At 41.1% G+C, this 26481-nt stretch overlaps 1 protein-coding gene and 1 long non-coding RNA gene across 4 annotated transcripts in view; both read left to right on the forward strand.

Annotated features, from left to right (window-relative positions):
• The window catches only part of LOC135090365 (uncharacterized), a 9213-nt gene extending 8550 nt beyond the window's left edge, over window positions 1–663 (forward strand). For all 3 annotated transcript variants that reach the window (XR_010261886.1, XR_010261887.1, XR_010261885.1), the window contains one exon: window positions 1–663. This exon is cut by the window's left edge. This is a non-coding gene — a long non-coding RNA (uncharacterized LOC135090365).
• Window positions 664–15108: 14445 nt separating this feature from the next.
• On the forward strand, window positions 15109–25276 carry LOC135090364 (putative nuclease HARBI1). Its single transcript, XM_063987137.1, has 7 exons — window positions 15109–15875; window positions 16077–16246; window positions 16432–16695; window positions 17928–18184; window positions 21919–22088; window positions 22869–22961; window positions 23838–25276. Exons 1-2 carry the CDS (start codon window positions 15121–15123, stop codon window positions 16108–16110), a joined length of 789 nt encoding a protein of 262 aa, XP_063843207.1. The 5' UTR covers window positions 15109–15120; the 3' UTR covers window positions 16111–16246; window positions 16432–16695; window positions 17928–18184; window positions 21919–22088; window positions 22869–22961; window positions 23838–25276.
• Window positions 25277–26481: the final 1205 nt, after the last annotated feature.

Consider the following 26481-nt stretch of genomic DNA (forward strand, 5'->3'; position numbering starts at 1 on the left):
TCTGCATGGTCTCCTTGGCTCTCAGATAAGGATACTGTCAACAGGTTTGGGATTGCCAAAAAATCATAAGGAGCTATGTCTGAAAAGTTCAGAGAGAGAGAGAGAGAGAGAGAGAGAGAAAGAATGAGCAAGAGAAAGAGTAGGATGAAGCAAAGGAAGAGTCAAGAGGGAGGAAGAGAGAGTAGGACAAGAAAAAACAGAACAAATAAATCCCCTACACGTCTTGTCTCCATTCACACAAGCCATGAAAAGCTTGTCCATCCCTGAGTGCTCAGAAGCAGTGTTCCACTGATGATGTGGAAACTTGAGACACCCAATCATTTAATGGGCTTTAGTAGGTTTTGTCACCAGTCTTCTGTGTGTCACTGACTACATTTTGAAATTTTTATCTGTTCTATTTAATTTTGTGTGTATGTACACAATGTTTATGGTCAATAAACTATTTATAAAACTATTTATCTGTGTGAGTAAGATAAAAGCAGTTATTATTATTATTATTATTATTATTATTATTATTATTATTATTATTATTATTATTATTATTATTATTATTATTACACATTTTCCTCCTTGTATTTAAATATTATTATTATTATTATTATTATTATTATTATTATTATTATCATGAATTGTTCTTGTTTATAAATAAAATACTGTAACTGATTATTATTTTTTTTATCATTCATTTAGACTCTCTCTCTCTCTCTCTCTCTCTCTCTCTCTCTCTCTCTCTCTCTCTCTCTCTCTCTCTCTCTCTCTCTCTCGAATAAAATGACTGGTGAGGAACTCTAATAATTAAAGTGCTAAAAAATCCATTAAACTACGAGAAATAAGACAAATAATTAATGACACACCTAATAACACAAACAAGGAGTAATAAACAAAACCTAAGCCAGAAAACACGAAAAGATAAAACTATCATATAAAGAAATACGAAGTTAAAAAAAAAATCATGAATATCAAATAAATAACTCACATATAATCAATAAACACGTAAGGAACAGTAAATAAACAATTAAGCCATTCATTGCAAGGGCCACAGTCAGAAAGTGAAAAAAAAAAAATGCTTAGTTAAATACCGAGGCTAAATAAAACAAGGAATTAGACAAATGACAAATAATTAATAAATACATAAGGAATAATGAATAAACAAAAATTAAGCCAGGAAGACTATTATAATTATTGCAAGGAGACGATATGTATGTATGTATTGTATGTAATTCGAGGTTAAAATGGCTCAAATCTGACCCAACAGCAGGCCATAAGTGAAGGTGTTCCTCAAGGCAGGGAGGGGGGAGCAATGAATAGGGGAGGGGCTATAAACTATTGGGGGGATATTAATTAATGACGCATCCAGTTTAGCGTGTGTGTATATTTCGCGTTGTGATAATTTAAAGGTTTTCTCGCGTTTTTATCTTTATTTATTGATTGATTTTATTTATTTATTTTATTTTTTTGGCAGGTGTTATATTTGTTGAGTGTTTTAAGTAACTGTGGCTCATTGCATCAAAAACTCCATTCATTACCTTCGTGGGAAGGTTCAATTTGGCAAGGTTTTATTTCGCATTTTGGGTTTTGTAGTAAATTATGCATTTTCTCATATTTTTCTTTGCTGGTATTGTCCCTTCCACGCCATATATGACTGGAAAGTTGGGGGCGCCTTCCCCCCCCCCACCCTCCACTGCTACGTTTTTTTCTTAATCAGTCAGTCAACCAATCAATGAATCCCTTCATGAATCATACCCATTTCCAGGTGTCACCCCCACCCATAGATCTCTCATTCTGTCATGTATGAACAAGTGCTAAGGGCAAGCTGAACAAGTACAAAGGGCAAGCCAGCTGTCTCTTTTAATATTCTTGCCTGAAATAACATTACAAATGAGGGTCTATTAATCATCCATTAAATAATCCATTTTTATTGCTTTCTCATTCTTCTTGCTCTGTGTATTGTTAAATTGGATGGTTATATCATTGTCCCTTCCTGTGTTTTAGTGTGCCATTACCTGTCCTCTCTTCCAGCTGATATTTAGTTTGTACTAAAATAGACTGGCATAACTTTACAATTTATACACAAATAACAACATAAACCAATAATGCATTGATATTATGCATGATAGGAGTGGACATTTCCACTCTACATCATTAATGAATGCATGATGAGACGCACACTATTACAAAGCTAATGAGTTCAATACAAACACTCAATAACAATTTCAATAACTTTATTAAAAATAGCAATCTTTATAAATCATGAAACCAACATCAAATGCACAATAATGCAAACACTTTTTACACACACACTCTTTAATGATATTTCCTAATATACAGTATAATTCCAAACAGAGAGAGAGAGAGAGAGAGAGAGAGAGAGAGAGAGAGAGAGAGAGAGAGAGAGAGAGAGAGAGAGAGAGAGAGAGAGAGAGAGAGAGAGAGAGAGAGAGAGAGAGAGAGAGAGAGAGAGTGATGAACTACCTGGGGTCATAAATGCAAAGTACAGGTATCAGTCAGGCAAAGCATAGTGCTTGCCTGTCTCATATGGAATGTAAAAACATGGCTTCATATCATTCCAGACCTGGGATTATGGCCAAAAGTTACCAAGCAGTGCTGAGCAAAATCCAGTAGAGTAATATTCAGTATCATTGAATTACTGACAAAGTAAAGATCATTATGTGCAATGATACTCACTACCTAGGAGCATTTCAGGTTACTACCAAGAGTCTGACCATGCTGGCAGGGATGGTTAGGCTACAACACATTACATACTTCTCCATTCAAATCAGTCAGCTGATTAAATGGTGAGTTAAACCATTTTGATCATCTAAATCATATTAAGGCATTGGATGAGACCTGGACAGCTTGGGTCAACACCATACATAGGTACTCCACTACTCTGTGGGAGACACTTGATTGTGGCAAGAGTCATCACAATACCAAACACCATCCTTGACAAAGCACAGCATGGCCCACTCATCCACAGGAACCCAGCCATCTCTAAGGAGCAAATTAATGCTGCCCAGTGTCACTCCTCATCACTTTTAGGGAATAAGAAGTAGATCCCACCACCATCCCACCCCAGCACCATCTTTACATAGAATATAATACAGAGGATAGAGAAGGAACACAAACAGGGCACATGGTATGGTACAGAACACCAACCCTCACTTTTGGAAAACCCCAGCCACTCAGTAGGAGACCAGCCAGTCACCATGGCTATCACCTGGGGATTCTTAGGAACAGGTGTTAGGTATAGAATGAGAGATAGAGAAAACTCCCAATACATTTCAAGTCTATACGCAAGTCTCCATAGATAGACAAAAAAGTGTTCATGAATTAAACACAATATTGTAAGTTTTAAATGTTATGTGGTACCTTAGATAGATGGACAGGTCACTTGAGAAGAGAAAATAAGAAATGTCTTAGGAAGAGTATTTTGTCATATGTATGAATATATATGACTGTATGACATAGATGACTGGTGAAGTAGATTTTGTCCCTTATCAGAGTGGTTGTGTAGCTGAAACAAATTAATGATTATCAAAACAGAGACACATTTGAGCTGATTGGTGAATTACAGTTTCAGAGTGGATACGGCATACACTGGGATGATAAAACTACTGCAGTCATAAAGTAGATGAAAAAATACTGTGGGGAGGAATGTAAAGCAGTAAAATATGCAAAAAGAAAGAAAGAAAGAAAGAAAGAAAGAAAGAAAGAGAGAGAGAGAGAGAGAGAGAGAGAGAGAGAGAGAGAGAGAGAGAGAGAGAGAGAGAGAGAGAGAGAGAGAGAGAGAGAGAGAGAGAGAGAGAGAGAGAGAGAGAGAGAGAGAGAGAGAGAGAGAGAGAGAGAGAGAGAGAGAGAGAGAGAGAGAGAGAGAGAGAGAATGATGTGACATGACATCTTTAAGTACAAATGAGTACGAGTATATAGTAACCATACACTGATACTTGTCCCCTTATACAGTGATAAGTTTACCCAAACACAATGGACACGGATGGAACTTTTGGAGGCTAAAGTGCTCCAGGTGACTGGTGGACTCCATTTCATTGCGGAGGTCCAGGATTCTCTGCACAGTTGGGCTTTTGGTGTCAGTGGAAGTGGTGGCAGTGTGGCAGCAGTAACAGTTTTGGTCTTTCTATGGGCAAGTTCTGTAGGATTCATATTCTGCCTCCTCATGAGGGACATCAGTGTGAAGGGTCAACAGAGCATCAATTCCCTCCTCAGGCAAAGAATGATGGATGCAATTTTCTGTTTCTTGTTGTTGCTCCACCTTTTCAGAGTGCTTGAGGCGCTCGTCAGCCACCTTTCCACTGCTGGTGGGTGTCTCAGACTCACTGGTTCCTGTTCCACATCAAGAGTGTTAGCAGATGCCACTTGTATTTCATCTACTTAGTACATTACATCATTACATAAATAACTGGTGTTATCTGATATTAAAGTGCTAATGAGCAACATGCCAGAGAAATCTGTTTATTTCAAGAAAATTATGAAGATAATAATAATGTTTCGTTGCACTTCATAAGATGGCTCAGTTTTTACTACTCACCAACACTGCTAAAGATAGCAACTGGACTCTTAAGGACGCTGCTTATCTTCTCGAGCTGCTGAAGGTCATGATCTGCTTCCTTTTCCTGCACCAGCTTTGATATCAAATCCTGCAGGAAACAACTGTGTTAATTCACATTTTGAATAAATCTAATAGATGAAATTTCACTTACAACACCTTATGTGTCTCTGGTGACTCATGGAGGACAGATACATCACCTGAGAGTAAATGGTCAGTGAAGAAGTTGACCCTTGATCCTGGCTAATCACATTAAGTACATTAAACACTCCTGTTAACTAATAAATGAGGGATAGATTTCTCTGGAAGGTTACATTACACTACTTCCCTGGCATTTGAAAACATTTTGCTCTACATGAACTCATATGGAAGCTTTACTGCAACATTAAATCTCAGCTAGATGCCAGATGGTGTAGCCTCCATCACAGAGCAAGGTAATGATATGAAGGCTTAGTACTTTGGTCAACACCTGAATAAGAACCGTTTGAGATGCAGCAGAGATCACTAACCTGCCAGCAATTGAATAAGAAGTGTGTGAGATGCAGCAGAGATCACTAACCTGCCAGCAATTGAATAAGAAGTGTGTGAGATGCAGCAGAAATCACTAATCTGCCATGACATGAATAAGAAGTGTGTGAGATGCAAAAGAGAGCACTAACCTGCAGAGTGGTTTTGCTTCATTTCCTCTCATTCATGATGGAGGCTGGCAAGGTCTAACTCGCGTTCTCGAGCTTGTTGCTTCATCACTCCTCGCTGCAACTGGTAGATGGTGATGTAGTCACCTGAAGAAGGATAAAATTCTTCATTAAAAGACCAAGGAAATGGCATACAGTAAACAGTAAACACTTCCTCCACTTCACTTTTACAGATGATTCAAATGAGCAAAAAACATGCATACACCGATGGACTCTGTCTCCTCATGCACTACAGCATGCTTAAGCTGCTACTTCCTGTCACTTAGCTCAGCCACCTCCTTCATGCTGCAAGTTAACCTGCTCTCCAGGACCCTGTGAGCCTCCTGCAGTTGTTGCAGCTTCTGTTAAAGCTCAGTTCCTCCCAATCCTGTTGTTTCTCCTGATAAAACAATAAGTTTGTTTCTCTCAACTTTTCTTAATACAGCCTCAATAAACAAATCCAATAACAATGCTTTTATTTTGTTATTAATTCAAAAAATTGAGCAACAGTGAGGAAAAATTATTTGCTTTATTATTAGAGAATATAAACTTTCTTACCTTTTGGTTCAGTTATGACATCTTCAGACAACTTTTCATGAGCAAGAGATTCTCCCAGCAGTTTGTTATACTTATCCCTCTCACAGTCTAGCTGAACCTGAAGACTGCAGCACTCACTCTCCAACCTGCTAACCTCAGATGTCAGTGTAGCCACTTGACCCAGCAATTTCCCCTTGGTATCTGTACCTGGAGGTGAAAAATTGATGCAACAGAGGGCCAGACAAGAATGACCAATGGAAGTAATTAGACGTAATGTAAGAAGTGGGTATAAGACTAAGGGAAATAGAAGGGCAATGGAGAGAGGGTTAGATGCACCAGAAATGTCTGTGGAGCCAGGAAAAATTTTAACTTGTAACAGAGATAACTAAGAGCAACTGTGAATGAATAAATGTGATGTAGCCTCGACCCATGACTGGGAAAATGCAAAAGCAGCACCTCAGACACCAGGACCATGATGACTGGCAGCTCCCAAAATTAGCTGCTGGCTTTTGTACTCCTAGTCACCACAGGAGGCTCATCCACAGCTAATCCTATCAGCTGATCATCTTGGGTGAAGTAATTGTTTATCAGTCTGGCTGTTGAGTCCTGATGCAGAGATGTGTGTGTGTGTGTGTGTGTGTGTGTGTGTGTGTGTGTGTGTGTGTGTGTGTGTGTGTGTGTGTGTGTGTGTGTGTGTGTGTGTGTGCACTTTGGAAAGCCTCCCTCCAAGGAGAATGTCAGTTTGATATACAAATATATATTCATGTGGATGGTAGCTCACATTTAGCTTCTGAGTTCTCACATGAAGACATGCCATCCTTGTCTTTTTCCTCTGAGGGAGTGACTTTATACTCTGTGATAAGTGCATGCAGCTCACTATTCTGTCTTGTGACGTTTTTGATTTCTATCTGTGAAAGACACAAGAAGGCAGTAAGTTAACTTGTTTAACATGCCACATCATTTTATATATATTATGCCAAGTTTAAACAGGAAAGCCTCACCAGAAGCATCAACTAAAGACCAAAGTGATTAACAAATCTTTCACTTTACCACCCTTAATGACAAAAGCTGCTGATGTAGCATCCCATCCATATCCTGCATTTTTACACCTTCATGATTCCATTAGATTACATTAGATTACATTAGAACAGTATGTGACCAATGACGTCTCCATTCTACATTGCCATGACAAGAATACAGGGCTTTACTGAACATAAACCAAGGACGCCTCCATTCTACATTGCCATGACAAGAATACGGGGCTTTACTGAACATAAACCAAGGACGCCTCCATTCTACATTGCCATGACAAGAATACAGGGCTTTACTGAACATAAACCAATGACGCCTCCATTCTACATTGCCATGACAAGAATACAGGGCTTTACTGAACATAAACCAAGGATTCCCTCCTCCTCTCTCTAAGGGTTAGGGTTCTCTCAACAGTTACAGCGTGGTGTGAGAGATGCAGTGCTGTCAAGGCTTTACTATTTACAGGAAGCAACACACCAATAAATAAATGTTACTTTGGAAATGAAACTGAATAATCAAAGGCTTTATATCTCATGAACTTCCCTTCTTTAATAAACTGTCTTCAAGCTGACAGACTCCAGTAGTATTGCATCTTAGGAATATTCTACAGCTGATTTCATAATAACTGCTCTCTAAAACTGACTACATGCCTCCTTCCCTGCCTCCTACAGACTCTACTCAACAATTGTTGCTATTCTGTTCATGCTGGTGTGACAGTTAACCAGTATATTAATTCCTTAGTTATGTACACTCTAGAATGGTGGTTCATTTTATCTACCAGTGATTTGAATTCCCAGCTTCTAAGTATTACATTATTATTTGTTGATTGGTACCATTTGTATGCAATCAGAGAAAGATTTCAATATAAAAACATATCCATGTTACTGTTACCTTTCAGAATGTAAACCAAAATGAAAGCTATGTAAATTCTTACTTTAGATTATGTTGTCATTTCATTGAATGATGTAATTTCTTGGTTCTTGTGCTTCTTCAAATGCAGTCCCTTGTCTGGTTTCTCTGTCAATTCTAATTTCTTATTGCTCTGTGGAAAAACAAAGTGCAAATGTTTAGGATGAACTGATTCAATAATATTGCTTTCACAATTTCAATATTGTTCACAATTTCTGCAGGAAGTTTACTCCATATATTTACTATACGATTAAAGAAAAAATGTTTGGCCTTGTGGGATTTAAAACGTTTGGGTATAATCTTGAATCCATTATTTCTTGTTAGGTAGAATGAATGAGGAGGAGGAGGAGGAGGAGGAGGAGGAGGAGGAGGAGGAGGAGGAGGAGGAGGAGGAGGAGGAGGAGGAGGAGGAAGGAGGAGGAGGAGGAGGAGGAGGGAGAAACAAAGATAGGAGGGAAGGAAGAAAGGAAGAAAAGGGAATAAGAGAGAGAGAGAGAGAGAGAGAGAGAGAGAGAGAGAGAGAGAGAGAGAGAGAGAGAGAGAGAGAGAGAGAGAGAGAGAGAGAGAGAGAGAGAGAGAGAGAGAGAGAGAGAGAGAGAGAGAGAGAGAGAGAGAGGAGTTGGTAAGGAAAATTATTACAATGGTCCAAGGTGAAGAACAGGGACTGGAATGAGAAGTGGAAGAAGCATATAGAATTGGAAAATATAGTGAAGGAGGTAAAAGACCATTAAAAGTGAGAATGAGATCCCAAGTTACAGTAAAGGAGATCCTAGTGAGAACTGGGAAGCTGGCTGAAAATTCAGAATACAAGAATATTTGGGTAAAAAAGAGATATGAACTTGGAAGAAAGGGAAAAAGAGAAGGATCTGAGGAATGAAGCCAAGCAAAAAAAACGAGAGAAGTACAGAGACCGAGAAGCAGAAATTTTATTGGAGGGTACTAGATATGAAACTAAGGAAATGGTATATTCAGGAAAGGGAACAAGAAATGAAAGAACCACAACAGCAGACAGACAAATTGCATGTGGTGGGAGAAGTAGTATATTAAGAGTAATATATACAAAACAAACTTCATGTAAACAAATAAAATTTTCAGAAAACTTGTCACACAAAACCTTATTAACAACTCACCTTCTCCTTCTGCGGCATTTCCTTCCTTCTTATCTTTCTCCTTTCCTTCTCCATCTTCCTCCTCCTCCTCCTCCTCCTCTCCTTCCTCTTTCTTTCCACCTTCCTCCTCCTCTTGTGACTCTTAACTCTCTTCCTCCTCGTCCTCCTCTTCCCCTGTGCTTCCCTCCTCTGAAAGAAAAGACTTGTTTAAAAAGCAAGAAAATATAGTAGTAATAGTAAAAAAAAGTCAATGAAATGAAAGTTTATACACATATGAAATTAGTGAAAATTTGACACCAAACATTCTCTATCTGTAACATTACATCAGAATGACGAGAACACAAGATATGAAAAGTGAAAGGGAATGATGTATATAACAAAGAAAAACATTGTATAATGACATATGACAGGAAAATAATCTTGTATACTTGTCCCTTAAATACTTGCTTCCTTGTATATTAACTCCCAAAATGCTCATTCCTTGTACTCTCATTTTCAAAACACCTCTTCCTTATATATTGTCACTCAAACACTCCTTTCTTGTACACTTATTCCCAAATCATTCCTGTCTTCCTGTATTCTCATTCTCCAAACACTCCTGCCTCTGCACACCCAGTTCCTCAAAACATTTCTTCATTGTTTACTCATTCCCCAAACACACCAACTTTCTTGTATACTTAGCTCTCAAAAGATGCATTTTTAAACATCCATAACTCCTTTTATTTTCATTCCCCAAACACTCCTGGCTGTGCACACTCCAGCACGTTAACACCACACACACATTCACACTCTTAATATCATCTGTCAGCCCCTAGTGGAAAGGGACAATCTTGTGGCCCACCATACTACACCTCAGGAGGTCAGACACAGCATTCAGTTAACAAAAAATCACATTAACACCCACTCCCCACAGAACATAGTAACACAAAATCAGATTAACACTCACCCCAACGTCACATTCACAAGACAAGTTCTCATCCCACAGCCGTAAACTGTTTGCGGCCACCTACGAGGACCTTGCCAAGAAGATGCTTGCCTACACAACCCCAACGGACACAGCTCTGTACCGGCGCATCCCGGCTAACACGACAGGCCTCGCCAGCATCCTCTTCTTCATCGAGCGACTCCAGAGGTGCTACATACCCACGGGGGAGAAGCCTGTTAGCATGGGAGTTGCTGCTGGCTGGTACATGTTGTCAGCTCTCCTACAACAAGGTGAGGACCTGTTGAGGTGTAAGACTGGTCAGTTCAAGTGTTGGAGCATTTAGTGTTTGGTAAGATGGCTGGTACATGTTGCCAGCCCTCCTACAGCAGGGTGAGGACCTGTTGGGGTATGAGACTAAGTTGAATGCAAGGGTAGTGGTGTTTAATGTTTGATAAGATGGGAATACAGAAAGACAGTTATTAAAGGATATATTTAAAACTGGGAAACTTTACATGATACCTGGTGTATTTTCATAATTGAGCTGATATTAACTTGAATTAGTTCTGGCATGAGCAATATAAGCAAGTTGATATGGATATCAAGTAATGTATTTAATTTTATCAGTAGTTCTCTTCATATGATGATATCAACAGTTTTCTTAGTAAGATATGAGATATAAATCTTTTAGAAATGATGAGAAAAACTCTTAAATTGCATTTTCATCTCTGAAACATTTTAAAATGGTCTTTTCTACATTTTTAAATTTAAAAAGATGTGTTACTTTCAAAGATTTTAAATTGCCTTTGCATCATCCTCCATGTCTTAAAATTGCCTTTTCATGGCATCTTTCCCTCCTCCTCTTCCTCCTGCAGGCTCCAACACCTACCCAATCAGCACTGCAGCACCGGTAATCTACTGGGTTGGCTACAGTGTGTCCCTCATTGTGTACACATCATACTCTGCCACACTGGTCTCACATCTTGCTGTGGAGCAGCCTGCACCTCTGCCATTCAGCAACCTGCGGGACCTGTCTAGGCAGTCAGGCTGGGATGCTGGATGCAACAACAATGACCTCTTCCAAGTGACAGCCTCGGTGGGTCCTTGGCTTCTTGCTGTGTGAACTGATATACCATCCAGTGGTTGAGAGTTGAGGAGAGAGAGAGAGAGAGAGAGAGAGAGAGAGAGAGAGAGAGAGAGAGAGAGAGAGAGAGAGAGAGAGAGAGAGAGAGAGAGAGAGAGAGAGAGAGAGAGAGAGAGAGAGAGAGAGAGAGAGAGAGAGAGAGAGAGAGAGAGAGAGAGAGAGAGAGAGAGAGAGAGAGAGAGAGAGAGAGAGAGAGAGAGAGAGAGAGAGAGAATTTTGTTCAGTGCCAGATTTAGGAGTCCACAAAAAGACCAGCTGCCCAGGAGCCTCCACAATCTGGGGTCTCCACAATCTGAGGAGTCTCCCACATAAATATTCTGTAAGTGAAAGAAACTTAAATTAATCAAACACTAGTTTTCTATGAACTAAATATTTTTTTTATTACTATCAAAATAACCACTTGTTTCATTTACACTAAATAAATATGTTCCTTTCACTATAATATATTATATGTATTAAAAACTGCATGGAATACAGATACAAAAATATTAATATAAATATTTCAGGTAGATGGCCTCCACACTCAGGCTGCTCACAGGCCTCCACAGACACAAATCCAGCCCTTGATTTGTAAATTAATTATTTTATTTAATTATTTATTTTTCCTTTGTAAGAGGAGCACTGCCTTAGGGAGGGAGAGAGAGAAAGAGAATAATAAAAAAACAAAAAAAAAACAGATGCCATTTCTTTAAGAAATGGCATCTGTAATAATAATCTGTTATATGCCATAATAAATTATGGCATATAACATAAAATGTTATATGCCATTTGATAACAGTTTTCTATAGATCTAAGTGTAACTCAGTAAGTTTGTAACACAATCTCCCTTTCCTAAATCCAAATTGCTTTATTATCACTGGGAGAGGCTGGGATGGACTGGGAGAGGCTGGAATGCACTGAGAGAGGCTGGGATGGACTGGGAGAGGCTGGGATGGACTGGGAGAGGCTGGAATGCACTGGGAGAGGCTGGGATGGACTGGGAGAGGCTGGAATGCACTGAGAGAGGCTGGGATGGACTGGGAGAGGCTGAAATGCACTGGGAGAGGCTGGGATGGACTGGGAGAGGCTGGGATGGACTGGGAGAGTCTAGGATGCACTGGGAGAGGCTGGGATGGACTGGGAGAGGCTGGGATGGACTGGGAGAGGCTGGAATGCACTGAGAGAGGCTGGGATGGACTGGGAGAGGCTGGGATGGACTGGGAGAGGCTGGAATGCACTGAGAGAGGCTGGGATGGACTGGGAGAGGCTAGGATACACTGGGAGAGGCTGGGATGAAAAGGCTGGGGCTGGGGCTGAGGCTGGGGGAAAAGGTCAAGAATGTTGGGTGTATCTCCAAGACAGTCAGGAATACGAGTAGGGTGTTGCACCAATTGCTCTAGGTCATGGAGGATAGCAAAGTTGTAGGCTAGTTCACCAGGATGGTCAGTGAAGGGAGAGGAAAGCCAAAGCTGGTGGTGAACATTGAAGTCTCCAAGAATGGAGATCTCTGCAAAAGGGAAGAGGGTCAGAATGTGCTCCACTTTGGAAGTTAAGTAGTTAAAGAATTTCTTATAATCAGAGGAGTTAGGTGAGAGGTATACAGCACAGATAAATTTAGTATGAGAGTGACTCTGTAGTCGTAGCCAGATGGTGGAAAACTCAGAAGATTCAAGAGCGTGGGCACGAGAGCAGGTTAAATCATTGCGCACATAAACGCAGCATCCAGCTTTGGACTGAAAATGAGGATAGAGAAAGTAAGAGGGAACAGAAAAGGAGCTACTGTCAGTTGCCTCAGACACCTGAGTTTCAGTGAGGAAAAGAAGATGAGGTTTAGAAGAGGAGAGGTGGTGTTCTACAGATTGAAAATTAGATCTTTGACTGCGAATGTTGCAGAAGTTAATGAAGAAAAAGTTGAGGGGGTGTCAAGACACTTAGGGTCTTTGACAGAAAGGCAGTCTGACCTGGGGACATTTATGGTCCCCTCCCCAGATGGGGACTACGAGGCTGGTGTAGGAGTCGCCACGATGATTTTAAAATTTTTGAGTGAAGGGTGTGTGTGTTATTAGGTGCTTGTAGTTTTGTGTGGAGGAAGAGAGTTGTCTTTAGAGGGCAGGCTATGACTGCCCCCTTGTGTTGTGAGACACAAAGGGAAACGTTCAGCGAGGTCACAGCTGGGTTTAATGATAAGTTCACAGCACCCCCTGAACAGTGCTTTAGACCTCACTGGTAGTAATTATCATTTAGGCAGATGTCTACTGCCTCCTCATATATATATATATATATATATATATATATATATATATATATATATATATATATATATATATATATATATATATATATATATACCCAGCCAACATTGGATAATGGGAGGCATGTGGGTGTTTTGTGGGCTACTTTATGGGTCCCATGTGGGCTACCCACATTACTGTAAAACACAGGTTGTTCTTGGAGATTTAAACTTTTTGCATTTATAAATATTCATTCACATGACAGTAAAGATTCATTTTACTAACATGCCAGTTTCTCTTAAACCAAGCAATTTACGTGTAATCTTATCTTACAAATGGCTTGAGGCATTCTCTAACCCTCTTGGAAAGTTGACAGATATAAGTAATACTGCTAATTTTCATTGAAATATTAAAAGAAAATTAAATAAATAAATAAATAAATAAAATAAATAAATAAATAAATAAATAAAAATCTTTTGGTTCAGTGATGTTCCTCATTTTTTGTCCAAGGTTCTAACCATACCTAAACTAACTTAACAACACCAAAACTAACCTAACCATACCTGCTGTAACCTAACCATACCTAAACTAACTTGACCACACCAAAACTAACCTAACCATACCTGCTGTAATCTAACCATACCTAAACTAACTTAACCACATCCAAACCTAACTACACCCAAACTAACCTAACTGTACTTGCTGTAACCTAACCATACCCAAAACTAACCTAACTACACCCAACCATATCAAACCTAACCTAACCATACCTAAACTCAAGGCAAGGTATGGCGTGTCTAGCCAGTGGTAGCCATAATTATTTCCTATTTTCATCAATAAGAAAAGGCATTGAATTCAATTTTAAAAAAACGTTTCAATTATTGTTAAAGGTTTGTAGAAAAGAATATGGTAATTGTCTAGAGTCCTTACCGGGCCTTATTACTGGTCTATTCACTTCAATTCTTTTACACATACCTTCACATGCACCTAAAACATCATTTTAAAGTGGGGGACAAATGCCCCCTTCCCTCTAGTCCAGCAAAATTGGGGACATGTGGGAAGGTTAGGTTAGGTTAGGTTAGGTTAGGTTAGTTGTTAGGTTATGTTAGGTTAGGTTAGGTTAGGTTAGATTAGGTTACCTAACCTAACATAATGTAACCTAACCTAACCTAACATAACCTAACCTAACCTAACCTAACCTAACCTAACCTAACAACTAACCTAACCTAACCTAACCTAACCTTCCCACATGTCCCCAATTTTGCTGGACTAGAGGGAAGGGGGCATTTGTCCCCCACTTTAAAATGATGTTTTAGGTGCATGTGAAGGTATGTGTAAAAGAATTGAAGTGAATAGACCAGTAATAAGGCCCGGTAAGGACTCTAGACAATTACCAAGAATATATCAAGAGCTAGTGTTATTTCATAAGATAGGTAATGAAATACTGGCACATTAATAAAAGTGATATCAAGCCTCAATATACTGACATACGGTAATAACAGTGTAGTACCATCACAATCACCAGCACCACCACCTTACCATTTATATCACTAGACAACCACCTCTACACCGTACGTAATGTACTTTCCACATATAATGCATACCTTTGGGCAAATTGGTGTCAGCGGAGCATTGAATGAATGCCTCTTGGCACTTGCTGGGAGACTGGATGCCTTGGTAATCTGCAGGGATCACCACTTTTTAACACAGGCTAACTTCTTACTTTACACGTTATGGAAGGCATCAAGTATGGCTTCAAGCATTTTAAAGTATTCACAACATTGTCGAGTGCAATTTAAGATACCTTACTTCTGAACTGGTGTGAACCGCCAACGTACTGTTTACAGCACCCGCTGGGTTTAAAACGTATGTTCACTTTTTAAATCTCTGAATTAAAGTATATTGCATTTTCAAGTTCAAAAATTAAAAATATTATTGCATAAAAATAATGCACTTTTCTTTCTCTTTCCACAAGTTACCTCCAGCAGATTATTAAAGGTAGGTGGAAATTTTATTTAGAGCATGATGAACCCAGCCGTTAGCAGGAAGGCGGCACAACAACGTCAGCGGCGCACCTACAGAGTGAGAAGAGATATTTTCGCTGAGTACGACGATGCTGAGTTACTGAAAAGATTCAGATTGGACCGTGCTGGTATTGTTGCAGTGACTGATATAGTGAGAGACAAGCTGCAAAGTAAAACTGAAAGAAATAGAGCCTTGACCCCTGAGATGGTGGCCATCACATTACGATATTTAGCCACAGGAAAAATGCAACAGTGCAGTTGTGATGATTTTGGAACAACGCAGCCCACTATCAGCCGTGCAATATCACAGACAATTGATGCACTGGCTGACCCAGAAGTAATCTGCCAGTTCGTGGCTTTCCCTCACACCCAGCGTGAAGTGCAGCAAAAACAGGCAGAGTTCATGCAAGTAACTCAGTTTCCCGGTGTTGTGGGAGTGATTGATGGTACTCATATAAGAATTGTGTCTCCTCATGTCGATGAACATGTATATGTGAACAGGAAACGCTATCACAGCATAAATGTGCAAGTAGTATTTGATGCTCACTATAAGATTCTTGACATTGTGGCAAGGTGGCCTGGCTCAGTCAACGATGCAAGAATACTAGATAAGTCAGCACTCAAACTGATGTTTGAGGAACAACATGTACCTGCAGGATGCTACCTTCCCGGGGACAGTGGCTATCCCTGTAAGCAGTGGCTCCTCACTCCTTACCTTCGCCCTCAAACTGTTGCACAAGCTAATTATAACAGGTGGGTTTATTTGTAAATAGTGTTCTGTTAGGTTTAGATATGCTTTGAACGAATCTAGTAGCTTTCTCCCCAGGGCCGCCCTCCCGCGTGTGCCCGCAGCCCCTACAAGAACCGGTCCCTGCCCCCCTTTGGGCACGCTCTCCTCCCAAGGCTAAGTCCCCGGGGCGTGGCCGCCCAAACTAACCCCCCTCCTCCCAACAGTTCCAGTACCTTACGATGCAGCCGAGGGGACTGACGCCACCACCACCACTGCCACCACCGCCACAACAAGGGTTATTCAAATGGGGAACATGCTTCAGGTGTTGCCCCAAGATGCCTCAGCCCCGCAGCCCCACTTCCCTATGATAGTGCAGGCAGGGAATGTCATACAGGTGAGAGAGAGAGAGAGAGAGAGAGAGAGAGAGAGAGAGAGAGAGAGAGAGAGAGAGAGAGAGAGAGAGAGAAAGTTTTTTACATACAGAAAGGAGAGACAGAGATAGAAAATCAATCTTACTACTACTACTACTACTACTACTACTACTACTACTACTACTTCTGAGCACCTCCTTCCTCTCAGGTTGTTCCAGCTGACAACACGCAGGTATTAGGGGCAGAAGTCGTTGGAGTTGGTCGGGTCATGCAAGTGGTCGGAGTCCCAGGCTTTCCCCCGACCCCAGCCCCAGACCCCTGCCCCAGCCACCCCTCTCCCTGTGACCCCTGCCCAGTCATCCCTCACCCCCTCCTGCCCCCCTGCGGTGCTGCCAGCGGGGGTGATGGGAGGTGGAGGTGGGCCACACACACCTGGGTTAGCTGTGGCTTGGCTTATCTCCCTCCTCAGCAGGTGAGAGAGAGAGAGAGTGTATATACATCTGTTGTTATTGTATTTATTTGTCTATATTTTCCTTACAGAGTGATTGATTGATTAAATGATATATATTGGTGTTAATATATACAGACAGACTGGTATATAGACATTCTGATATGTGATGGCCAGTCCATGGAGCACAAGGTCTTTGTGGACTAATGAATATTTTACACTAAGGTTTAAGACCAGTGTTTTATTCAGCTATCATGAAAAAAAAAAGAAAAAGACAGTACATAATTATTTAGTAAGTAATTCATAACTTTAACCCAATCAAATTATAGATACATGCAAAAAAGAATTATATCAATAACAAAAGTAAATAATAATAATAATAATAATAATAACTATTACAAATTACAAACAATTACATATGTTTATAATAGTAGAGCTGATTACAATTTGAAAACTAATAAATACAATGAATAATTACTTGTTAAGTGTTGTTTTATCAGTAATTTAAAGGAATGTAATGGTTTGTTTTTAACTGTGTCCGAGAGCCGGGTCCAGTGCTTGGTTCCTCGTGAGACGACACTCTGTTGGGGCACGGGAGGTTCAGCAGAAGGGTGTCCTCAAGTTACCTGTCTGTCTTAACTGAATATCATGAGCCCGTGTTCTCTTGTGTTTGTATTAAGAGCTTTGTATACAAACGCCAAGGTCTGGAATACAGTAATGTCTCCAGTTTCTAGGAGTTTAAGATCCACTGCTATGTTCGGACTTGTTACTGTTTGTCTTATTCCAAATTAGCTTTTTTTGGGGCAAGAAATAATTTATGAGTGTAGGTTGCACTAGGAGAAAGAGAGAGAGAGAGAGAGAGAGAGAGAGAGAGAGGAGAGATAGAGAGAGAGGAGAGAGAGAGAGAGAGAGAGAGAGAGAGAGAGAGAGAGAGAGAGAGAGAGAGAGAGAGAGAGAGAGAGAGAGAGAGAATGTTTGATATTATTATTATTATTATTATTATTATTATTATTATTATTATTATTATTATTATTATTATTATTATTATTATTATTACTGCTACATATTTCTCTCTCTCTCTCTCTCTCTCTCTCTCTCTCTCTCTCTCTCTCTCTCTCTCTCTCTCTCTCTCTCTCTCTCTCTCTCTCTCTCTCTCTCTCTCTCTCTCTCTCTCTCTCTCTTACAATAATAGTTTTACCCTTCTCTCTCATCCTCTCTCCCACTTCCACTCACTCACTCTCTCCCTCCTTTTGCAGCAAATCCCGAGGATCAACGAGGACATGGTGGACCCAGAGATTGCAGCAGCAGCAAGAGAGAGAGAGAGAAGCAAGAGAGGAGGGAGAGGAAGGAGAGGAGGAGGAGAGAGAGGGAGGCCAGGAGGGAGGCACGTCAGAGAGAGAGGGAGAGGAAGAGGTTGATTCTGTTACAACAACAACTGCAACAACAACAACAGTTAGTCAGTGAGGAGGGGGAGGGGCCGTCCTCTGATGCTGAGGATGAGGTATTGTTCAGGGTAAGTAGTAGTAGTAATGCATCATTTTTAAACTTTCCGAGATAATCTTATTTCAACAGGTAGAGATGAAAAAGTCCTCTAACTGACAAAAAAAAAACATTATCTATTTATTTTGTTATGTAGGCCAGCCAGCCGTGGGGGGGGACAAAACTTCAATAAAAGAGACTCTCTGAGGTGTGGCTCCCCAAAATAGAATTGCAAATGGTAGCCAGAATTTACATGAATACTGGAGGGTGCTGTCAGGCCAAACCAGCTCCCCATCTGTGCCTATGCAGTGTCTGGCCAGCCACTAGTGTGTTTTGGGGGCTCAGACCAGCAGATTCCCACTGTTTATTCACTGTTTGTGTTGATGCAGTGTCTGGCCAGCCACTTGTGTGTTTTGGGGGCTCAGACCAGCAGATTCCCAGTGTTTATTCACTGTTTGTGTTGATGCAGTGTCTGGCCAGCCACTTGTGTGTTTTGGGGGCTCAGACCAGCAGATTCCCAGTGTTTATTCACTGTTTGTGTTGATTTAGTGTTTGGCCAGCCACTTGTGTGTTTTGGGGGCTCAGACCAGCAGATTCCCACTGTTTATTCACTGTTTGTGTTGATCTAGTGTTTGGCCAGCCACTTGTATGTATGTAGGGGACTCAGACCAGCAGATTCCCACTGTTTATCCACTGTTTGTGTTGTATGCAGTGTTTGGCCAGCCACTTGTGTGTTTTGGGGGCTCAGACCAGCAGATTCCTACTATTTATCCACTGTTTGTGTTGATCTAGTGTTTGGCCAGCCACTTGTGTCTATGTAGGGGATTCAGACCAGCAGATTCCCACTGTTTATCCACTGTTTGTGTTGATCTAGTGTTTGGCCAGCCAGTTGTGTGTTTTGGGGGCTCAGACCAGCAGATTCCCACTGTTTATTCACTGTTTGTGTTGATCTAGTGTTTGGCCAGCCACTTGTGTGTTTTGGGGGCTCAGACCAGCAGATTCTCACTGTTTATTCACTGTTTGTGTTGATCTAGTGTTTGGCCAGCCACTTGTGTGTATGTAGGGGACTCAGACCAGCAGATTCCCACTGTTTATCCATTGTTTGTGTTGATGCAGTGTTTAGCCAGCCACTTGTGTGTATGTAGGGGACTCAGACCAGCAGATTCCCACTGTTTATCCACTGTTTGTGTTGATGCAGTGTTTGGCCAGCCACTTGTGTGTATGTAGGGGACTCAGACCAGCAGATTCCCACTGTTTATTCACTGTTCGTGTTGATGCAGTATTTGGCCAGCCACTTGTGTGTATGTAGCGGACTCAGACCAGCAGATTCCCACTGTTTATCCACTGTTTGTGTTGATGCAGTGTTTGGCCAGCCACTTGTGTGTTTTGGGGGCTCAGACCAGCAGATTCCTACTATTTATCCACTGTTTGTGTTGATCTAGTGTTTGGCCAGCCACTTGTGTTTATGTAGGGGATTCAGACCAACAGATTCCCACTGTTTATCCACTGTTTGTGTTGATCTAGTGTTTGGCCAGCCAGTTGTGTGTTTTGGGGGCTCAGACCAGCAGATTCCCACCTGTTTATTCACTGTTTGTGTTGATCTAGTGTTTGGCCAGCCACTTGTGTGTTTTGGGGGCTCAGACCAGCAGATTCTCACTGTTTATTCACTGTTTGTGTTGATCTAGTGTTTGGCCAGCCACTTGTGTGTATGTAGGGGACTCAGACCAGCAGATTCCCACTGTTTATCCATTGTTTGTGTTGATGCAGTGTTTAGCCAGCCACTTGTGTGTATGTAGGGGACTCAGACCAGCAGATTCCCACTGTTTATCCACTGTTTGTGTTGATGCAGTGTTTGGCCAGCCACTTGTGTGTATGTAGGGGACTCAGACCAGCAGATTCCCACTGTTTATTCACTGTTTGTGTTGATGCAGTATTTGGCCAGCCACTTGTGTGTATGTAGCGGACTCAGACCAGCAGATTCCCACTGTTTATCCACTGTTTGTGTTGATGCAGTGTTTGGCCAGCCACTTGTGTGTTTTGGGGGCTCAGACCAGCAGATTCCTACTATTTATCCACTGTTTGTGTTGATCTAGTGTTTGGCCAGCCACTTGTGTTTATGTAGGGGACTCAGACCAGCAGATTCCCACTGTTTATCCACTGTTTGTGTTGATCTAGTGTTTGGCCAGCCATTTGTGTGTTTTGGGGGCTCAGACCAGCAGATTCCCACTGTTTATTCACTGTTTGTGTTGATCTAGTGTTTGGCCAGCCACTAGTGTGTTTTGGGGGCTCAGACCAGCAGATTCTCACAGTTTATTCACTGTTTGTGTTGATCTAGTGTTTGGCCAGCCACTTGTGTGTATGTAGGGGACTCAGACCAGCAGATTCCCACTGTTTATTCACTGTTTGTGTTGATGCAGTATTTGGCCAGCCACTTGTGTGTATGTAGCGGACTCAGACCAGCAGATTCCCACTGTTTATCCACTGTTTGTGTTGATGCAGTGTTTGGCCAGCCACTTGTGTGTTTTGGGGGCTCAGACCAGCAGATTCCTACTATTTATCCACTGTTTGTGTTGATCTAGTGTTTGGCCAGCCACTTGTGTTTATGTAGGGGACTCAGACCAGCAGATTCCCACTGTTTATCCACTGTTTGTGTTGATCTAGTGTTTGGCCAGCCACTTGTGTGTATGTAGGGGGACTCAGACCAGCAGATTCCCCACTGTTTATTCACTGTTTGTGTTGATCTAGTGTTTGGCCAGCCACTTGTGTGTATGTAGGGGACTCAGACCAGCAGATTCCCACTGTTTATCCATTGTTTGTGTTGATGCAGTGTTTGGCCAGCCACTTGTGTGTATGTAGGGGACTCAGACCAGCAGATTCCCACTGTTTATCCACTGTTTGTGTTGATGCAGTGTTTGGCCAGCCACTTGTGTGTATGTAGGGGACTCAGACCAGCAGATTCCCACTGTTTATTCACTGTTTGTGTTGATGCAGTGTTTGGCCAGCCACTTGTGTGTATGTAGGGGACTCAGACCAGCAGATTCCCACTGTTTTATCCACTGTTTGTGTTGATGCAGTGTTTGGCCAACCACTTGTGTGTTTTGGGGGCTCAGACCAGCAGATTCCTACTATTTATCCACTGTTTGTGTTGATCTAGTGTTTGGCCAGCCACTTGTGTTTATGTAGGGGACTCAGACCAGCAGATTCCCACTGTTTATCCACTGTTTGTGTTGATCTAGTGTTTGGCCAGCCACTTGTGTGTTTTGGGGGCTCAGACCAGCAGATTCCCACTGTTTATTCACTGTTTGTGTTGATCTAGTGTTTGGCCAGCCACTAGTGTGTTTTGGGGGCTCAGACCAGCAGATTCTCACTGTTTATTCACTGTTTGTGTTGATGCAGTGTTTTGGCCAGCCACTTGTGTGTATGTAGGGGACTCAGACCAGCAGATTCCCACTGTTTATCCATTGTTTGTGTTGATGCAGTGTTTGGCCAGCCACTTGTGTGTATGTAGGGGACTGAGACAAGTTTATTTAATGTTCAGTGACCCGTTTGCAGGCACAGGGGTGTTGACGAGCTGGGTGTGCAGGAGACAGACAATTACAAAGGTTTACAGTTCAAATGGTACCTGTATCTTCAAAATACAGATAATAAGTAGATAAATATTGAAATTAATATAGAATACCATTCTTTATTTAACACTTAACCAAACTTAACCAACATACACACACACGCTAACTCAGACAGTTCCCTAACTACCTTACCATCCCGCAGGAGGCCATGTCGGAGGTGCCGGTGGTGGGGTCGCCAGTTCCGGAGTACGAGGTGGAGGAGGAAAAGGAAGAGGAGGACGAGGAGGAGGCACGGATAAGGAAGAAGAAAAGATTATTACCTGTAGCCCTCCCTCCAGCTGATAAGGGGATATTAAGGAGCCCTTCCTACAGGTGTGTCTGTCTACCTGTGTGTCTCTTTCTATCTCTCCTTTTCATTTTTCCAGTTTTCCATTATTTTCTCCACCCTCTCACTGTCTTTTCTCAGCCTCTCACAACCTGTCACACCCCTCTCCCAGCTATTCACAGCCACTCACAGCCTCTCTCTCTCTCACTCTATCTCATTCCCAGTGTATCCAGACCATTCCAGACTCACCCCAAACTGTCCCAAACTGTTGGGATGGACTTCCAGTCCATCCCAACTTCTCACAGCCTCTTCCAGCCTTTCACAGCCTCTCTCTCTCTCTCTCTCTCTCTCTCTCTCTCTCTCTCTCTCTCTCTCTCTCTCTCTCTCTCTCTCTCTCTCTCTCTCTCTCTCTCTCTCTCTCTCTCTCTCTCTCTCTCTCTCTCTCTCTCTCTCTCTCTCTCTCTCTCTCTCTCTCTCTCTCTCTCTCTCTCTCTTTCTCTTTCTCTCTCTCTCTCTCTCTCTCTCTCTCTCTCTCTCTCTCTCTCTCTCTCTCTCTCTCTCTCTCTCTCTCTCTCTCTCTCTCTCTCTCTCTCTCTCTCTCATTCCCAATGTATCCAGACCATCCCAGACTCACCCCAAACCATCTCCAAGACTCCCCTTCTCTCTTCCTCTCCTCTCCCTCTCTCTCCCTCCCCTCTCTCACTCTCCTAACTCTCCCCAGGAGAGTCCCCAGTGGTGAGCAGATGGTGATGCTGGAGATGATACTGGCATATTGAGTATTATAATTAGCCATAAACACTTGCTTGCTTACTTTCATGTCTACACAGGTTCGTTCGATGCAAGGAGTTGGCACAGGAGGCGTCCGAGGCTGTGTAGAGCGGCCGTCTGAACCTGGTGCCACAGCTTACTATGTTCAACAGGTGTGTGTGTGTGTGTGTGTGTGTGTGTGTGTGTGTGTGTGTGTGTGTGTGTGTGTGTGTTTTGTGTGGTCATTTCACTATCTATCTATCTGTTTAGTTTGTCTCCATCTGTCTGTCTTTCTGTCATTGGTCTGTCTGTCTGTCTGTGTATTGCAATGATTTTTCAGTTATGTATTTTATTTTTTATTCTTGTGTACTTGTGTCTGTCTGTATGTATGTATGTATCAGTCAGTGAGTCAGTCAGTCAGTCACTCAGTTAGTCAGTTAGTCAGTCATTCAGTCAGTCAGTTAGTCAGTCATTCAGTCAGTTAGTGAGTTAGTCAGTTAGTCAGTCTGTCAGTCACTCACACAGTGTTAATCCTCCTCTTCCTCCTCCTCCTCCTCCTCCTCCTCCTCCTCCTCCTCCTCCTCCTCGTCCACCTCCTCCTCCTCCTCCTCCTCCTCGTCCACCTCCTCCTCCTCCTCCTCCTCCTCCTCCTCCTCCTCCTCCTCCTCCTCCTCCTCCTCCTCCTGTTCCCCACCACCCCTGCCGAGAGGTGAGTGTATGTACGTGTGTGTGTGTGTGTGTGTGTGTGTGTGTGTGTAGTAATAATAGTAATGCTATGTACATATATAAATACTGTTAATATTATTGATAAAAAATATTGATGATGATGATGATGATGATTCAGTGGTGATTATGAAAATGTGCATTACAATATAGGGTAGATATTATTGTTATTACCTGTGTGTGTGTGTGTGTGTGTGTGTGTGTGTGTGTGTGTGTGTGTGTGTGTGTGTGTGTGTGTGTGTGTGTGTATGTGTGTGTGTGAGGAATAATTGAATAATTGAATAATTGATGCTCTCTCCTTTGCTATTCATTATATACATGGACAGATGCCTGAAGGAAGTGTGTGTAAGGGAGGATAAAGAGATCATGCTGGCCTATGCAGACGATGTCGCTGTCGTGACAGGAAGCCAACAAGATCTTCAAGAGGCCATGACAAGATGGAATGATGTTTTAAATAGGGAAGGAATGAGAATGAACAAACAAAAAACTTATTTACTAGTGGACAAGCAACAAGTGATGGTGTGGCTCTGAGCCACTGTAGTAGGGATGTTATGGTTTAAGTGTAGGAAGTTGCAAATGCTCACCTAACAATTGCACCTTAGTAGAAAAACACAAACAGGAAGTTTATGCAAGTTTTTATCCTTATATAAAATGTTGTATTGCAATCAAACCCTCCATACATTACTGTCTCTATCCAGTATGAGACCGGTGTTCAGGAAGCACAAGCATGTGCTGAATAACAAGAAGCCGGCATTGGTGAAGGTGACAACATTTCATCTATTTATACATACTTTTTATTATTAAAGCTTATCTTATAATTATTTCTGAAGAGATTGACTAATTTTTGTAGTATTTATGACTTAGAACTATGATAAAGCTATGAATTGATATAATTCCTGATTTGTTTTATCTTTTCATTATCCTTCCTTTGTTAATTGAGCATTTTATATTACTTAGCTTAAAAATGCAAGAACGGTTCAGAAGTATCCAACCTTGGTCTAAGGGCCAAAATTATGGTATCATTCAAAATGTCCTTCAAAGAAAGCCCTCTGTAATCCAACACACTTAGCCCATTAATCCTTCCATTTCTCATCAATTTGTTCAACATTCATATTTTTCCCTTATAGGGTTGAACAATTTTCATGGGTTCAGAGCAAAAGGCTTCCTCATTCCTCCCCAAGGTATTCTCGGATGGTAAGCAGGTTTGACTCTGGAGCAAACCTGACCAAGGGCTACTGCCCAAGGCTACAGAGGTTCCTCTCCCTGAGGCTGAATGCACCATGTGAGATGGTTCTGTTATGTGGATGAATGTCATGGTGGATAGCAGTGCCACCACATTCCTACAATCATCCATCACTCCACTGCTCAAACGCTTCTGCAACCAATGATAGGTATGCTGCCACATTCTGCATGGTCTCCTTGGCTCTCAGATAAGGATACTGTCAACAGGTTTGGGATTGCCAAAAAATCATAAGGAGCTATGTCTGAAAAGTCCAGAGAGAGAGAGAGAGAGAAAGAATGAGCAAGAGAAAGAGTAGGATGAAGCAAAGGAAGAGTCAAGAGGGAGGAAGAGAGAGTAGGACAAGAAAAAACAGAACAAATAAATCCCCTACACGTCTTGTCTCCATTCACACAAGCCATGAAAAGCTTGTCCATCCCTGAGTGCTCAGAAGCAGTGTTCCACTGATGATGTGGAAACTTGAGACACCCAATCATTTAATGGGCTTTAGTAGGTTTTGTCACCAGTCTTCTGTGTGTCACTGACTACATTTTGAAATTTTTATCTGTTCTATTTAATTTTGTGTGTATGTACACAATGTTTATGGTCAATAAACTATTTATAAAACTATTTATCTGTGCGAGTAAGATAAAAGCAGTTATTGTTATTATTATTATTATTATTATTATTATTATTATTATTATTATTATTATTATTATTATTATTATTACACATTTTCCTCCTTGTATTTAAATATTATTATTATATTATATTATTATTATTATTATTATTATTATCATGAATTGTTCTTGTTTATAAATAAAATACTGTAACTGATTATTATTTTTTTTATCATTCATTTAGACTCTCTCTCTCTCTCTCTCTCTCTCTCTCTCTCTCTCTCTCTCTCTCTCTCTCTCTCTCTCTCTCTCTCTCTCTCTCTCTCTCTCTCTCTCTCGAATAAAATGACTGGTGAGGAACTCTAATAATTAAAGTGCTAAAAAAAATCATTAAACTACGAGAAATAAGACAAATAATTAATGACACACCTAATAACACAAAACAAGGAGTAATAAACAAAACTTAAGCCAGAAAACACGAAAAGATAAAACTATCATATAAAGAAATACGAAGTAAAAAAAAAAATCATGAATATCAAATAAATAACTCACATATAATCAATAAACACGTAAGGAACAGTAAATAAACAATTAAGCCATTCATTGCAAGGGCCACAGTCAGAAAGTGAAAAAAAAAAAAATGCTTAGTTAAATACCGAGGCTAAATAAAACAAGGAATTAGACAAATGACAAATAATTAATAAATACATAAGGAATAATGAATAAACAAAAATTAAGCCAGGAAGACTATTATAATTATTGCAAGGAGACGATATGTATGTACGAGTATGTATTGTATGTAATTCGAGGTTAAAATGGCTCAAATCTGACCCAACAGCAGGCCATAAGTGAAGGTGTTCCTCAAGGCAGGGAGGGGGGGGGGGAGCAATGAATAGGGGAGGGGCTATAAACTATTGGGGGGGTATTAATTAATGACGCATCCAGTTTAGCGTGTGTGTATATTTCGCGTTGTGATAATTTAAAGGTTTTCTCGCGTTTTTATCTTTATTTATTTATTTATTTTATTTATTTATTTTATTTTTTTGGCAGGTGTTATATTTGTTGAGTGTTTTAAGTAACTGTGGCTCATTGCATCAAAACTCCATTCATTACCTTCGTGGGAAGGTTCAA

This window comes from Scylla paramamosain, chromosome 34, assembly GCF_035594125.1.
Source record: "Scylla paramamosain isolate STU-SP2022 chromosome 34, ASM3559412v1, whole genome shotgun sequence".
In the NCBI taxonomy this organism is placed as follows: domain Eukaryota; kingdom Metazoa; phylum Arthropoda; class Malacostraca; order Decapoda; family Portunidae; genus Scylla; species Scylla paramamosain.